The following is a 17,854-nucleotide window of genomic DNA, read 5'->3' on the forward strand; positions in this document are numbered from 1 at the left end:
TAACTTTTAGGTACAGCACACTGAGGCCGTATTGCCTAACGTTTTTGGCGCTTGCGATCGCAATCAAATGTCAGTTTTTGTTTGCGAAATCTGTCCTTTGAATGCGATCGCGAGCGTCAGAAACGTGGGGTGAAGACCAAAAAGTTGCACACCGTAAAGCTGCGTTAGCAGGTAGCTTTAATTTCCATTAACTTTTTCCATTGTGACACGAAAATTAATCATACATTTTCATTCATAATTTAAATTATTTATAATTCATATATTAAATTAATAATTACTACATGTTTATTTAATAATTCATATATTAAATTTCATGGATAATTTTCGTGTCACAATGGAAAAAGTTAATGGAAATTATAACTACACATACATTAGACGGAAAGAATTAAAAAAAATAACATCGAATAATATAAAGTGGGCCCCACTCAGCATAATGTTACGGCAAGCCGCAACGCTGTTTTTGGAATCTATATACGGCGTTGAGTATAGGCAATACGAAACAAGTAACTATTACTTTTGTTTTTGAGAAGGCCACGTGAAGAGCATCGTAACGTGTAACCTATATTATTTGGCGTTTAAGTATTTGTAAAGTATTTTGATAATGCAAAATAAATTGAAACAGCATTGACACAACTTTTAATTTTCCCATCAAATAACCACTTGACTACTAGGCGTCTCAAATCCACACCCACTCTACAATTACCTTATTTTTAAACATTGTTAGGTAAACCTAAAATATCGGTACAAAAACATACTTTTCGCTGCCGCCGCCCACGTCTTGCCTCGTGGTCTCAGTCCTTGGCAACTAGGGCAGAAGGGCCTATTTGCCGCTCCATTGGGCATTTTGATGTAGTGTGTTAACATATGACTGTATTGTTACTATGAACTTGATAGGTTATGTTAAACCGACCGTGTTGAAAGTGACCCGCGTGATATTGAAACCAAAACCGGGAAATGTGCCATTATTTTAGCCGTGTCGTGTTATACGGAACATGCTGAAAATAGACGTATTAGACACATTACACGGTAGACCCTTGGGCTAGGATTAGTTTCCGTAGCCGGGTTAGGTGCTTGATACACTCGCTCATATGAATTAATTAATGTATTATACCTTCTAGTACTGCTTATTTTTAATGGGAACCACGTTGGAGCTGTTTCTGAAGGTGTCTAAGATAAAAGGGGAAACATACCTACATAGGTAACCAACTCATGCCTGTTTCTTTGACGTAGATAGAAACAACGGAACGTCATATTTTCGCTTCCTGGACATGAAGGAATATTTACATGTACAGGAAATTATAATGTGAAATTTCCAGTGATAATATCATAATTTTTACACTGAAACCGTAATTTTTTCTGAAACTTAAATGGTCGTCATATAAAAAACTGTAGGTTAGGTTAGGTTTGTTTTATAACATTTCTGAATCATTATTGGATTCACATAAAAAAAGAGTTCTGACAAACGATAGGTACATTCGGACAAACATAACATTCTGACTTTCAACAATCATGCGAGCCGATATGGACCCAATTAATCGACAAAATCTCCAACAATTAGGTGGAATTATGTGTTATACCTAAATCACGTCAGTCTGCACCGCTCTACTAAACGGACAGTATTGATTTTCTGGACCCCCTTCAATGCGGGAAGACAAGGAAGTCAAACCTAAAAATAAACGCGGTTGGATCGAAATATAGAGCAGATAAAGATGGCCGTGGAAATTGATTATTCACCTCCTTCATCTGGATCCTAATTCCAATTTACCCCAAGTTACCTGTCAATCAGATTATTCTCGCACCAGATGTCTCAATGACTTCATAAATGGTAGATAACGCCTTGTGACACACATATCTAAATCTATACTAACAGACTAGTCAGCAAATATTGGACAAGTGTTTTTTTTTTTGTCAATTAAACAAAAATTGATGAAGTTCCACGTGGCGTCACGTCACGCGGAACTTTATCTAGAACATCACGGTCCCCCACTCCCGAACTATAGCGTGCTTCATCCTTGTAATTTTTTGAAATGACAAATTATAAAAAAATACTTTACCTATACCTCACGTGATAAAAAAACCCATTAGTATTTTTTTCATAGCTTGTTAAATGCTTGCTTTGCGAGTTTTTTATACTGACTAAAAAAAATCACCGATAAAATGTGCATCTGCCAGTTACCATACACCGTTATCTCTATAAACCGGTAACATAATATATGGGCTTAAGAAACCTAGCCACTTATAACGATAAGTCAATAAATAGGTTTATCAATTTGCAAAAAGTGCACACGAACGGACTTAAAACCTGATTGTAGCTAAAAATATTCGGATTCCTGTTGAATAGTGATGTACTGACCGGTTTCGAACCCAAGTTTTTCTTTGGTCCTTCGAGACCGGTCGTAAAGCACACAGTTACCTACTACTGATAATAATTTAACTCTGAATTAAGAGTTAAGCAGATGTTTTATTGATAAATGTCACATAATGCACGATATCTGGGTGACCGAGCTTTACATGGCGTCTTTTGGAGTAGTTCCGCTCTATTTACCCAACGCATTGTAATTTATTATATCTTTTACCTCAAGGATAAGACCTTGACAAATCGATTTTTAAACCCAAAATACCCACAATCCTCGATTTTCATCGAAATCCTAAGATTATTTTTCAGCGTGATCATGGCCACCGAAATGATGGAAACTGAACATACCTACTTCGGAAAGTCTTTTATATGCGTTACTTAGATTTAGTTACGATATGTAATAGTAGATATACCTATAGTTTTATAATTGCTAAAAAGCCGTTAATTTTAGGACAAATCAAATTATACAAAAGAACTATTCGTATACGTTAGGACAAAAATATTTGATCATTCGAAAAATCTTATAAATTAGCCTTATAATAAAAGTGTATTAATGATGAAGCAATTATTAATACAAACAATACTCGTATAACATAGCATAACAACTTAATAATTTAGTAGTGGAGCAAGACAATTTCTTAGTACCTACCTAATTGAACCTATTTTTTTTTTGTAAATTGACAATAATTTTGTAATCATGTAATATTTCTTATTTTTATTTTTTTGACATTATTATTGTTCAGAAGCTAACTGTTTAGTACGTGAGTGACTGGTGGTCCACTGTAGACTTACACCATTAATTAATAAATAAAATATTTACAAGTTAAGAGTACACCAAATTTAAGAACAACCGAATATATTAAAACTATATGCCGCATTACTCCGCCGTGGGAAGCTATCACCGAGGATAAGATACAATATATGTAATATTGAACTTTACAACATTCAATCGCATGGCATTAAATCAGCGAACAAACTAACGTAATTGCAGCCCGTTACGAGAGGCCTATCTAACTCTTTACTAGTCAACATGACATCAGCTTTTTGGGTTCAAAAAGTAAAACCTTCGTTTAAAAATCGTTGAATTTATCAAACTATAAAATATTTTTTTTTAATCCTGTATAGTCTAAAAAATATTATCCTTCAAAATGAGATGAAATGTGGTTGCCACTACGAAGTTTTCTAGGATAATCCTCTTACCGGGGCACCGAGTCCCTCGGGTGCCAGAAGTGTGGAGAGCCTACTCCATTTAATATTACAGCGTGTACCAACAAATTGAACTGACAGGTGGATACACTATTGGCAAGAAGTCGGGATATTTTATTATTTGATAGGGTGATTCGGTTTTTCGTCGGGCACTAGTGAAATTACTGAACGGTAAGAAGAGAGTAGCTCAAACAGCATAAATATCAAGGATATTAAGTGTATCCCTTTCTAACTCATCATCATCATCATGTCAGCCGAAAGACGTCCACTGCAGGACATAGGCCTCCCCCAAGGCTCTCCACGAGATCGGGCTTGTGCTTTGTGTTTGTGCGCGATCCCGCGATCTTAATCAGGTCGTCGTCGCTCCATCTTGTTGGAGGCCTACTGCAAGCTCGTCTTCCGGTCCGCGGACGCCACTTGAGAATCTTCTACCCCATCAGGCATCAGTCCTACGAGCAATGTGCCCAGCCCAGTGCGACTTCAGTTTCGCAATTCTTCGCGTTCGTGTTCGCACAATGCTTTCCCTTTCTATGCTCACGAAAAAAATTATCCTATTTTATAAATTGCCGAGCAATAAAGGCAAAATACATGTAATTTCTCTTAAATCAATAACTTTATAGGATTGTTATAAAATAAATTTATCCTAACCTAAACGCATGTGTACATTGTAGGAACTATCAAAAAGGATAGATTAATAGTTTCGCCAAAAATTGATATTATATTCTCTAAACGGTCAAGTGCCAGGTTTTTTTTTAATTTTCTTGCATTGGTTTCGAACACATACAGAAAGACAGGTCTTATTAGAAACATTAGGCGTATATCAAATGACAATGACCATTATGCATTATTCTTTATAATCTTTATACATTTTGACACGTACCCATAAAAGCATAGACGAATTTTCTCTGTACACTTAGCCAAAAACTAACTTTAGTTTCAACCGTAAAGTACTTAAAGGAGTACGCTACGAGTATAACTAGATACAGAGCTTTAAAAGGTCGTATAAGGCGAATTTACCTGCAAACTTGTAATGGCAAGCCGTGGTTCTAATAATGGCGGGGGCCATCTGGGACGTACGTAATGGAAAATCGTTATTAGCCAGGTGAAGATCATAGGTGATAGTTGGGACTATTCCTAAACATGGCAAGAGAGAGATGAGACTTGAGACCAGTGTACTGAAAACTCATTGGATTCTTGTAGAGCTAACAATAATAACTTTAATAAAAAAAAAATACAAAAAGATTATCAACTACGCTACCAAGATACGCTGCCAAGTTTAGGACTATATAAATTATGGAATAGAAGAGGATTTCTTAAAATTTAATGGTTGGGAAACGTGCCATAAAGTTCAAAAAGAATAATGAACGAAACACATAATGGTAATTTGATGTTATATAATTTTCGGTAAAACTATTTATTAGACAAACTTTTTGATCCTGTAATTTACAGATTGGATAAGGTTAGGTTTTATTTATTCTATTATACAATCCCATAATAAAGAAACTGGCGTTATAATTAACCATTAAGTATTTTGTTCTTTATTATTTTAAGTGTATATAATTTGATTCAAACACAGTAAGTACGAGTAGTTGATCCACAAAAAAACCAAACATATAATGTGTAGACTGCTTTATTTATTTCAAGCGGGCAACAGTCTCTTCTTGCTAAGACTTGCACGGCGAACACACGTTTCCCGAAATAAAATTGTTAAAAAGTTCAATAAACTTTCAGTTTACAAAATTTCTACGCATTTTGATTTCTACATAATAAGTTTTCAGAATATTTGAGTAGAGATTCAGTTGTTTTTCCTTTTAAAAAATAATTTTACCATGGTTCTTTTTCCTCACCACGGACATCTTAGATTATTGTCGTTTGTAATAATATAGTTTTAGGTACCTTACACTAATCCCCGTGCTCAAAGGAGCATGGTTAAAGAACCAAGTTTGAAAACATATTTATTTTCCCGTAACTAACTTCAAGAAACCTTCAAAAACAACGTTTAAGCCTGGTTATAGTGCTTAACTCGTTTCATATTATGCACGTTCCAGACTCATCTAACAAAAGATAGTCGGCCAAGTTCTGGAAAGTTCCGCTAAAGACTGAAGTCTTTGAATCTGAAGGGGCCGCAGAAAACATCGAATTAACAGTAAAACAAGATAATAGGTCAAGGTCATTTGGATCATCATTTATGAAGTCGTAAATGTCATGGAGTCCGAAAAAAAAAGTTTTTTTTTTTTTACTTAGCTTTTGGTGTGTCCCAAGTCCGCTGGCCAAAAGCCTCCACTTTTTGCTTCCACTCATCACTTTTGGCCGAAAAATTAATTTACTTAAATTTCCGACAGCTCCACTTTTGGAATAAGTAAGACCATTTGTGGAATAAGAGACGAACTACAAATAATATGTTTTTACCCCGACCGACTTAAGGGAAATTTATGCCAAGCAGAAATCTGAATGAATTTTTAGTGCCCATTTGCCATACAATTTATCGCGCATAAATCATTGTTGCGCAGCCATAATTTTTAACCAGTATGTGAACCAGAAGTCGCCATTTTCCTTTTTCACAGATGCCGTACGTTATGGGAGACTACCATTTACAAAAACCCATCTAATACAATACATGCCGCATGTGACATGACAGTACCAAATCGGAAAATTATACAAACGAATAAGAGTTGAAAGCCGACTTAAGTATGTTAATTCTATTTTACGCATAATAAATACAAATGAAACACAAAAATTAATACAATGGAGAACTTAGCCATAGTAACGGTTATTTTTTGGTTAACCTGGTTAGTATAGAAAAGCTTACAAAAAAGACAAAAGTCAAAATTAAATTATTTATCTTATAAGATCGAGTTTAATTGCATACTTATGTCACTAGGATAGCTCAGCAATGGTTTTAACAGACATCATTTTGGATATTACCACATTATCTGTGTACTGCGGCGCGGCTTAGCTCCGTTCGACGTAATGCGGTGGCGCCATCTTGTGAGTGGGGATTAGATTTCAAAGAGTTTTCTCATCTGTTCCGTGTTAGTGAAATTACGTGGAATTTAGTACTGACACTGAAGGATATAATAAATGTTAAGCCGAGTTTAGACTTGCAAGAAAAATCGTACAAGTTGCATTACATTGCGGCGCTCGATTGACCACTACAAACTCGTTGGCTTTACGGCCTCGCAATGTAATGCAACTTGCACGATTTTTCTTGCAAGTATCAACTTTTTAGTGTACCTTGTTGCCATTGTAAAGTAAAGTCTCCTATCTATTTATTTTGCATCTCGTTTCATTTCCGGTCTATATGCGTCCCACTACAGGCCACAGGCTTCTTCTTAGATTGAGAGGTAGTGCCCTTAGCCCTTATATAATTGATTATATAATATTTTAATGTGTTACGGTTCTAAATTCCTGCTAGAGTCAGACTAATTTCATGCTCCAAGTAAAAAACTGTCAAAACTTTTGCGCACCCGCCATTTCGCGAACAACTGCCAAAGCTCTTACGAATTATAAATTCTTTTTTAACAAGTCTCTCGCTTGTCCCTTACAGTCCGTCTAACTTTTATGTCATTACATTAATGCACCAACTTATAAAGGTACCTAAGTGTATAAATAGTACTACTATTACTAACAAACAAAACAATTAACTCTATAAAAAATTGTAAAAATTCGCGCCACACACCTAGAAACTAAATTGCTTGTTTATGTAATTTAGGGCCTTCGCACACCGCGTTCTTTAATCGCTCCGTCGACGGCGCGCTAACGCGATGTGAAGCTCTTAGAAGTATATTTTATCACCATTTTCTCACATCCCAAGGAGACCTTGAATCAAGAGATCGATTAGATTCGATTAGATAGAATTCACTTTGAAATTTACGAACACATACAACGATATTGCAAAATTAATGCGTGCGGCGACCACAAATCCAACGCCACCAGTTTCTTTGGCCACAACGCCACCAAAACTTCCTGAATTGTAATTGTATGTTATAGCTTATGAAATTCGATTCTACTCAGTTATTGCAATTCAAATGAACTCAGAAGCCATGTCCAGAAGCTAAGTGCCCTAATCTCCCCGAGTGGGGTCAACGACCGGCTCATCGCATTAATTGAATTAGCCAACTCATTATTTTAGTGCGCGACGCCTCTGGTAGGAGTTAGGTATTCTTAATTTCACGTTTTACGATTTTGATAAAGTTATTTCAAAAGTTAACGTTTTTCAAGAAATTCAGGTGAAATAAGAGCTGTTTTTTTTTACCTTGCACTGATTTTTGGTCTGGTTTTTACCAATTAAGTACCTTAAGGACATAAAATGCTAACACCAATACCGCTAATAATTATAAGAAAGAAAGAAAGAAAGACAGAAAGAAAGAAAATACAATTATTAAACGCCATAAAAACAGACATAGAACAAATACAAGACATACATGATGCTAAACAGGTCCCCACTCAGCATAATGCCATGGCAAGCCGTGGCGCTGATTTTCAGTGAGGACCTTATAACCCCCTAAGTCGTGTTCGCTTTCCCAAACAATCGTGAAACTTAAGAGCATAGCGTAAAAACATGTTCATTAATTATCTGATTTAAATGAAAAAAAGCAACAAAGCCATTGATAATTTATAGCTTAATTGAGAAACAAACAGCACATATCATTTGCGATTGTCGAAACATCAAAAATTTGGCATCAAAATGTGTAATCGATTCCTGGGCATTAATTGCATCGCAGGGACGCTGTTATGCAATAGTGTGTCCACCCTGATCAATTCTGCGATACAATGTCAACCCTTAGAAAATAATTTTAACAGTTGACATTGTATTGCAAAATGACAGTGGGTTGACTCAGTATTGCAAAACAGCGTCCACTATAAAAAGAAACGACCTAACTGGGGCCAAAGTGGGGACAAAACTTTTGAAAAAAAAATCACTAGCTCAATATTTTAGTTATTTCTTCCTACTCTGATATCCTCCTGGGCCCGAACTTTTTTAACAGACATACTACTTACGACCTGGACGTTGTTTACCAGCTTTGTTATTTTGGATTTTATTACGAAATTCCTAAAATTCTTTAATCAATGAACAATTTGTACTTTATAAAGTACATTCGGTCAGTATTCTTAGTGTTTTTTAAAGTACGCGAGGGCTCTTGTAACTTCTTTATTATGTAAGGTATTATTTACTATCTAGTTCTTACTTCTTTCTGTAATAAAAAAGGTTGCCTGGAAGAGATCGCTCTTAAGCGATAAGGCCGCCTATTGTTTGCCTTGTAGTTTTCTTTGGCTCAAGAGGATATAATTAACGTGAAAAGTACTGATAAGTAAACAAAGAAAACTCGCCGAAAAGTATAAAAAGGTTTCTAGGATTATCAGAATTCAGCACGAGTCTGTCCGTCATTAAAGTTGGCTGGATGTGAGCGCTTTAGACGTGTTAAGTAGGTATAATATACCAGATCATTTATAAAAGCCGAAGTGACGTCAGAAAACCCCAAGAGTGCAGTCAACAAATTTGATTACTATATAGGCCATCACAGAACCGTGTCGCAATGACATTTTACGTCATTCGATTAACATTGTTATAAACAAATAATATAATTTACTACGACAGGGTTCCATGATGGCCTCTAGGAATCAAATTGGTTGACTGCATCTACGTAATAACGAATTCACTAACTGATGCATAAGTGACGAACCGAAAATAAACTAATCAACTTAGAAAAGTTAAACTCCCGACATTGTCATTTCAAAGTATATCCCAAGAACGGCTGAACCAATTTAAATGAAACATAGCTACAAACCACCACATGGAAATTTGCTTTCACGTGGAAAAAATGCCATCGAAATTGGTTCATATTTTTGAGGGCTACGATGCTACAAGGATGCTACAGATAGATAAACAGATATAGGCGTCAAAACACCCCTCTTTTTGTGTCAGGGGTCAAAAACATTTAAGAGCAAAGATCGTTTTAAAAAAGAATGCAAAAAGAGGAGGACCCTCGCTCCGGGTCATTTCTGGTGCAAAGGCTGTCCATAGCTATCCAACGTGGAAACGCCGCGAGCGTTATGGGCACCTTAGTGCCGGGAATGGCGAGGGGCGAGTTATTTGACTAGGTTATAGTTTTAATAAATTGCGATTTGTAATTTGACTAATGTGTTTTACATGATTAAACTGTATATTTTAAGTATAAAACAAAAAAAGAATTATTGGAATCGTGCGCCAAGTACGGCCATTTGTTGAATCTCCAATATGGGGCCGCGTCGAGGCTGCGGCAGCTGCATTGTTTTATGCAGTACTTGCGGAGTTTGAAACTATGCGGGGTTATATTTGTACTTTTATTTGCATTATGCAGCAGAAAAATTAAAAATGAAATATTGGCAGTGTCAAAAACAAATTTTAAAACCGGCCAAGAGCGTGTCTGTCACGCCCAAGATAGAGTTCCGTACCTAAGCCATTACGAAAAAATCAAGTAAGTAATATTTTTCTAAGGATTATTTTTGTACCTCTATTTTGGACGAAATCTTCCAAGTTTAGTTTTATTTTATACCTCTATTCAGAACCTCTTAAACTACGAATAATTCTCAAGCAAGCGTAGTTTTGAGACGTGACGAAACCAGAAGGGTTTCGTTTTGTAACACTTCGCCTACGGAACCCTAACAGCGCATACTAAGTATGGTCTACTAGTGTTTACCCGCGGCTTTGCACGTGTAAACCATTAGATCCAGCAATTGAATTTAAATTCCGAGATTACACTAAATTTCCAAAGGAATTACCATTAATATATGGACTTCATCGACGCTGCACTAAAACAGTGTCCACACCTTAGAGTATTTTACCCAAAATTTATTTATGTATAATATTATTTTCACATGTTTAGGGTATTTTTAGGGTAGAAAAGTATTTAGGGTATTTTTTAGGGTAAAAGTTTTCTAATGAAATGTACAATTTCTAGAAAAAAATACTGCAGATGTCATAGAAGACCAGACTATTATGGATGCATTCCATGTTTGAAAACGGTGTAGTAGTTTAGCTATTAGTTTATCAATAAATTCCATTTATTTCTTTGTTTTTATTTTAAAATGGTTAGGGTAAAAAAAAACATACCTTTCCGGTGAGGGCTAACTAAATCGCGCGGTAGTCGCGGGCATAAGCTAGTATAATATTTCCTTGCTTTTCTAAAAAAAAATGTCTCGTATTCCTCTTACTTTGGGTAAGTAAACAAAACTTTTAGACAGTGAGTTGTCTTATCACCAGACCTGGCTTTAGCTAAGCCTGACGTTGCTCAGACCAGCGTCCAAACTTAACTCGTTACTTGAGATTGTGTGTCTAAACGTTCCTTGAATTGAGTATTATGTCTAGCTTAATAGTATTTTGTTCATTATTTATTTAGTATGCTGTTTGGTACAAGCCTTGCAATAGATCTTCAAGGCGTCTTAAATTCATTCAATAATACGTATCTTCAATTAAAGTAATCCAACCATCTGCTGCAGTCAGCAATGGCCGGATTACTGTAACTGAACCCCTCTAAAGATTTTTCATTAGAATTCGAACTAAGATTTATTTTTATTTCCAACCAATTCCCGTAATTTCCAAGAACATACCATTTAGAAAATCGCCCGGCTGATCCTTAAAAGCACTCGGGACGTATTTCCCCCGAACAACACGAAAGCACTCCATAACGATTTAGAAACAATACCCACTAAAGCCTTCCGAAATCCAGAAATCCCCTGAAAGAAACGCCATTACGCGAACCGACAATTGCCGAATATTCCCGAGAACGACCGAAAATTTATTTTAATCCTACCGCCGTTGGTAATTAAAAATGTACTCTTTCACTTTTCCCATTTTAATCCCCCGAATAAAAGTCGGACTTGGGAATAGTTTAAGGGGATTTATGAGCGATTCTTCAACAGAAGTCGGGCGCAGGTAATCCTGGTAATGCGGCATTCCTCGAAAATATATTTTCATGGAAATATTTTCGGCGTTAGGTATTTTCTTTGTCTAGTGAACCTCGAACATGGAACTGCCATAAGTTTTCGAAGGCATCTATGTAAAGCGAAGTTTTAGAAATGTTACTAAACTTCAATTAGGAAGGAGATGTATCCACATAATTGAAATTTAAACTTAGTAACTCGGTAAAGTATTCATACATAGTAAAGTTGTAGGACAAATAATCTTCAAATTCATACTAGAACACCAAGCATTTCATCTCATAAAGTCTTCAAGAGATAGTGCGACTTGAAAGAGCACAAACGAGTTCTAAAAATTACAAACGGCATGCTATTTAAACCTACGAGACTTAAGAAACTGTCTTTTGTTAAAAGACTAAAGTCCTGCTCCAAAGCCAGCGCCAAGAGTCCAAGTCCATTTTCAATTTAAATATAAGGCTCCTTAAAGTAGAAATAGGAACGTGGTTTACTTTACAGCCGGTACGTGGTGTGCTGGTATATCCCGCTTTATTACAGCTTAGCGAACATACTTGGTACTTGCCTCATACGGGCTTATTCTACGGACTCTGTTTATATTTTTACGAGGACTCCCTTCTTTATACGTACTTTGAGTGCCGCTAGAAATTTTAAATACCGGCGACTTGATGGCGACGGCTTTTGTTGCTTTTGGCGGCGGGGCTCTTTCCTACTGGGCTATTTTGAAAGGGACAGACTTAATTGTCAAAGCTAGTCGTGTTTCCATATAGGACAGTAAAATATATTGCTTTGAATTTTCACGATTTTCACTTATAGGTAACTACTAGGTATCTACCGCTCACGGTAGGTACTACTTTTTTTTTATACAGTATAGGCTTGCGTTTGGTCACAATCACGCCTGATGGAAAGCGAGGATGAGGCCTACGATGGAGCACTTAAACACAAAAAACTTGTTTATACCTAATCCTCGATGTTTCAGCCAAATTATCACAGATATAGTCCATAGAGAAGTAGACTAGAAGAGAATACCATGTTGGAGCAATATATATACTTTTTAAAATCTTCATCACAACATTTAACGCAATAAAGAGTTTGAGTAGTAGAGTCGCTACTTTAGTGTCTAAAGTAGTAGGTACCTACTCTTCTACTCGTGACCACGGTCACGTAATTAGCTTGATGAACCATATGTAAAATCTGAACACTAATCTTGTTCATCGTACCGTGACTTTACTTTCGTATACGCAGTCATTCACTTCTGGCAAGAATAGCGACTGTGAGTCAGGCTTATAAAGATTTTAGTGAGAAGTTAGTGAGCACTTAAACCAACAGACGGATTTAGTGATTCGACACTACTTGCTGATTAGTTAAAATGTAATTGCATCCGCTACTTAATACATTTTGCATTGTTTCAATAGACTTAACCTTCAAATTGAATTGTAAAATTAGTTTCCTGTGAAATAAAAACTAACCTAAAATAACCTTACTAAATATACAATTTGCCTAAGTCTTGCCCCCGCGAAAGAGTGCCCATAAGAGTAGTTGCTTTTCCGCGCTGTGATTTTGTTAGTAGACTGTAATATTTCAGATGTGAAACGTATTTTTGAAATATCTCGATTTAGGGTTAAACTCAGTTTAGTAGTGGCGAAATGTATGTAGAACTAACTAAAATTTTCAAGCCTTTGTTTATTTTATATCTTTGCTTGCAGATTTCTACCGTTGTACCCTGAGTTTATCTCTCCGATTTCAACAAAATTTGGTAGGTAGAGTCAGTCCATGATTCCGAGCTGAAAAAACAGGGTCTCCAGATGTGTCCCCAAAATATTTTATGGATGTGTCCGTTTTGTTACGAATTTTTCTTAATGATTTTCGTAACAAAACGGACACATCCATAAAATATTTTGGGGACACATCTGGAGACCCTGTTTTTCCAGCTCGGAATCATGGACTGAGTCTACCTCCCAAATTTTGTTGAAATCAGAGAGATAAAGTAAAGTACAACGGTAGATATGGACCAGATTAAATAAATTAATGTATTTAATGAATACTGCGATAACTGCAACGTTAGGGGGATTTTATCGTGCCGCACTTGGCAAAGTAGCTCGTGGCTGCGACCATTTTACGAGTTGGTCCATATCGTCTTAGTTTCGTAGCTGCATTATGACAGTCGATAGATTCGGATTATTTCAAGCATCGGATACTAAGTATATATGTTATAACTTTGTTGCTATGGCGCTGTTCCCTACGAGGTTTATCTAGATATAATAATAACAACACATGTTTAATAAGTATTTGTAAGAATTTACCAACTTTGCGGGCCATAGGTACTTTTCATTTCGGTACTGTACTTGCGATAATTACGACCGTAATTTTCGTATTTGGAGATAAAACGCATGAATAAGTAAGTATAGTAAATGTTGTGTTCAAAATATTTGTTCCGCTTTAATTTTGTACTCTTTTTCTTCAGTGTTTATGTAAGTGTAAGTTTATGTATAAATAATATTATAGTGTGCATTGTACCACCTATGTTGCGGGCAAAGTTGTCGCAATATTTCCCAATAAACCCAGTTTGTAAATTAATCATCCACTATCTGAAAAAATTACAGACTCAAAATAATTGTTAACGCTACAACCCATTGCAATTAATAATTAATTAATAACTAACTCGTGGCTTCGCTCTAATAGAAGAATTTTAAAAGGTCAACTCTTTAATCCGTTGTCAATTTCAAAAAGTACCTCCTTAGACGTCTATGATCCTTAAGGAATATGTCTGCCGAAATTCAGTCTCTAGCTCCAGTGAGTTAGGATGTGTGTCATCTGTCAGTGAGGCACGTTACTCTTCTAAAGGTATAAAGATGCCCGTGCCCTTTGATTTATGTTTTGATCTTTGGCATTTCCATCGAGCCGTTTTTCTTTTGTTTTCTCTAAAAGTGGCCACCGCCTGTCACCAACTTTCTCGGCATAAATTATGTGCCCCAAGGAGCCAGGGTACTTCAAGACTAGACTTGGCAACGTTCCTAGACGCGGCTTCATTTGCAAACCCTGGGGACTGTAATGGAATTACCACCCTTGTAGCTGTAATAGGTTTACATTGGTGATAAATGAGTCATTTATTCTGTAATTAAGCTCGATTCTGGGACTGTGAAGGGGCATTTTTCTATGGTACTTTCAGCTTTGTCTGTAGTTGTGTGAGTGTCGGAATCGACTTTAAAAAACCGGTCAAGTGCGAGTGTTTCTAACCCGTCCACTACTGTAGTAATGTGGTCGAAACGCAGTGATAACTTGAAAAAAAATGCGTGATTATGATCCGGATGTGTTAGTCGTTGCATTCTCCGGTAACTTCGAAAATTGTGCCCTTTTCAACACAAAATCTTTTTCTTTTTAAGTATACACTGAGGGGTTCCGTGAAAATTTTATCAATACTCATTGGGTCTTCTCTTTAATTATAATTTTAATCACGTTTGCAGAAATAAGTTTTTTTAATAAAAAAATGTTTCTGGCTGTTGCCATTGTAATCCTAACTACATATATTTATTCGTACCAGAATTCAATCTGTTCACTACTAGATATATATTAGATGTAGGCGAAATTCGATTTCCAAGATTTGACCCACATTAACAAATAACCCAACCTTAATTCACGACTGTGACGAGAATAGGGTTAATATTTTATAATCCTTTTCTTTGCCCAATCAGTAGATTTGGTCAAAGTTTGTATTGATATATATATCTCGCAATATTGCCATATATTATAATATTATTTAAACTATTAACTATTTAAATAACAGTTTTTAATGATTCACGGCTACATTAGACGTAAATGTTACGCCTACATTACTTTAAATTTTAATGAAAGTAATGAAAAAAGTAATTTTTAGTATTTTTTTATTGCAATTGACATATACACCAATGCAATTGATATATGCGCTGGCAGCTTCTGAGCAAGCGCAGCATAAGATGACCATGTTCCTTTTGCCACACAGTGCAAGGGACTGGCAAACGCATTTTTTATTAGTTTATTGTTTATTTGTATTCTGTGTGCTTATCCTGTATTGTTCATGTTGGCGAATAAATCAATCTTCTTCTTCTTCTTCTTATATATGTCCCATATATTGACTGAAATGTTTCATAGGCAAACTATCCCTTTAACCCTAAAATGCCCACATCCTTTCAAAATATTTTTTCCTCTGAGGGTAAAATCATTTAATTACGAAGAAATTTGTCGTGGAACATACGCACAAATAACTTTAAAATAAAAACGATTAATCTTAATTTATACGGCATTTAATTTTCCCATTCAAGCTGACACGAAGGTTTTGCTTTAAATCGTGATGCGTCCTTTAGTACCGCAGATCTTGTTAGCAGTGAAAATAATACGACAACATTAAATATATAGCGCAATAAAGAAGGTATTGTTATACCCCATACCCACTTACTTTGTCAAATAATGCTCATCGAATTTAAGGAAGCAATGCAAGGCGGCCAGTTAGTGCTAACGTAGAAAGCGCTGACGTTTCTAGAAAAGTTACACATAAAATTACTCGGAGCTGTTTTAACTATATAAATAGACTGTTTATTATGTTCTTGTTTCATAGTTTGTTATAGTTAAAGGTGGAGAAGCTAGGCACGTTATCGTAATGCGACTGAAGAAGAAACGTGTTTAACCTGTACTTAGTAAAGTGTGTGGTGTTTGATAGTACCTACCCAACTTTTTGCAAATCTGTATTATACTATCGTTTTAAAATGAATAAATCGACATTATTTTGTCATAATTAAAATTAAATACCTAGGTATCGTCAGCAGTAGAATTGAATGAGTAGTTGAGTCGTAGTTGAACCTACCCTGACAGTTTCTAGATGCGTGTAGGTAGTTTTAAGCTCCACACCGTTTCTGCACTGCACTTTGGCAGCTGACTGTACTTCTTGAGTAATAAAACGCTTTATTTAATAACGCATCGCATTATGCAAGGACGGGACGTAATTATATCGACACTAAAAAAGTGCGTCTAGAAACAGTTACGCAATCCATTTTATATTTCCCTAAAACGCACGTTGCCGCTTTTCTCTAACAACGCTGTAAAAAAAGTTTTACGGTCCTGGCGTCCGTACCAATCGGCCGACTCGTTTCAGCTACTATTTTACACCCACCGTGAAAACAATTTCAAACGCGTCCAATCGATTTTCGACTTAGTGGCCTCGCTACAACGCCGAAACGGGATTACATAGAAAATACATCGTGAAACAGTAAAACACGTATAGACTTACCTGGCCAGCATGGAGGACGTCCAAAAATATGGTAAAAACACTAATAAAAAGCACGGCGCGCGACATTTTTGCGGCCGCGAGGAAGCGTTCCGTAACCAGACTGCCGACTGGCGTTTGAGTCGGACGCCAGAAACCTGCGTACTAGAGCGGCGGTACAGCACCATGCCGTAACCGTACCTAGCGTGGTATAGATCGACCCTCCGGGAGCGAGAGGGACGGAGCACGCGCGCCTGAAGAGAGAAAGGGAGGGACGTGGGAGGATAACGCACGCGCACTGAGGCTCGCGTACAATAAGCACTATACCCAAACGCTGTCTTCGTCTGGCTTTGTCCGGATTTCCCAATGATGATGCATCAGTTTTTGACAAGCAATGCGAATTCGGAGTGTGATAGAGTACACGGCACTGGCAAATTGATAGCGCCACGCCGTTTGAACTCAATTTACTCTGCCCACTACTGGTGTAACATGAGTAAAAAATTGGAGTTTTAGAGGGAGTCAGCCGATTTGCACGGTTGTGCGATATAACGTTCAGTCAGGCGTGACTCACCCATAATAAAAAGACAGGGAGCGACAAAATAGGTACCAACTGACTGATAAAATAATGCTGAAAACTTACTTGGTAATTTGAATTTGTAAGAGTTTGTGGACACAATGCGTAATGCGTCGTTGTTATTGTGTACACTAACAACATAATTAGACTTTGATTTTATCATTTATTAAGTGAGTTAGTTTTTCCTGCCGATAGAATTTGAATATTCTTCTGAAAACTTTAATGAAAAATATAGTTTTGTGAGCGATTAGAACGATTAGAAATAAAAATAAAAAAGTTTTTTTAAGGCAGTCGGGTTTTTTTTTTTTTAATTTTAGCTTCATGAGGTAACGTGTAACTAAATGTTTAAGTAGGTAAAGGATTTCAACTGCAAAATAATTTGAGGCTACCCACATTAAAATTGAAATTCAAAAACTATTTGCCTATCTTGTATGTATCGTAGCTGGTTAAAGCACATTCTCGCACAATATTCATATCTTTGTATTCATTTAAATGTAGTTAACATACTCAAATTATATTACTAACTAAGAGCACAGCCCGCCACGTTTGTCCAACAGTCAACAGTCTA

At 36.3% G+C, this 17,854-nt stretch overlaps 1 protein-coding gene across 4 annotated transcripts in view; it reads right to left on the reverse strand.

Moving 5' to 3' along the window:
- Appl (amyloid-beta-like protein) overlaps positions 1-16,893 on the reverse strand; it is a 222,570-nt gene extending 205,677 nt beyond the window's left edge. For all 4 annotated transcript variants that reach the window (XM_074090263.1, XM_074090266.1, XM_074090265.1 and 1 more), the window contains exon 1: positions 16,737-16,893. In XM_074090263.1, the coding sequence (XP_073946364.1) occupies positions 16,737-16,802 (66 nt within the window). In that variant the 5' untranslated portion in view covers positions 16,803-16,893. The remainder of the gene's footprint in view (positions 1-16,736) is intronic.
- Between the last annotated feature and the right edge of the window lie 961 nt (positions 16,894-17,854).

Source organism: Choristoneura fumiferana, chromosome 7 (genome assembly GCF_025370935.1).
Source record: "Choristoneura fumiferana chromosome 7, NRCan_CFum_1, whole genome shotgun sequence".
In the NCBI taxonomy this organism is placed as follows: Eukaryota; Metazoa; Arthropoda; class Insecta; order Lepidoptera; family Tortricidae; genus Choristoneura; species Choristoneura fumiferana.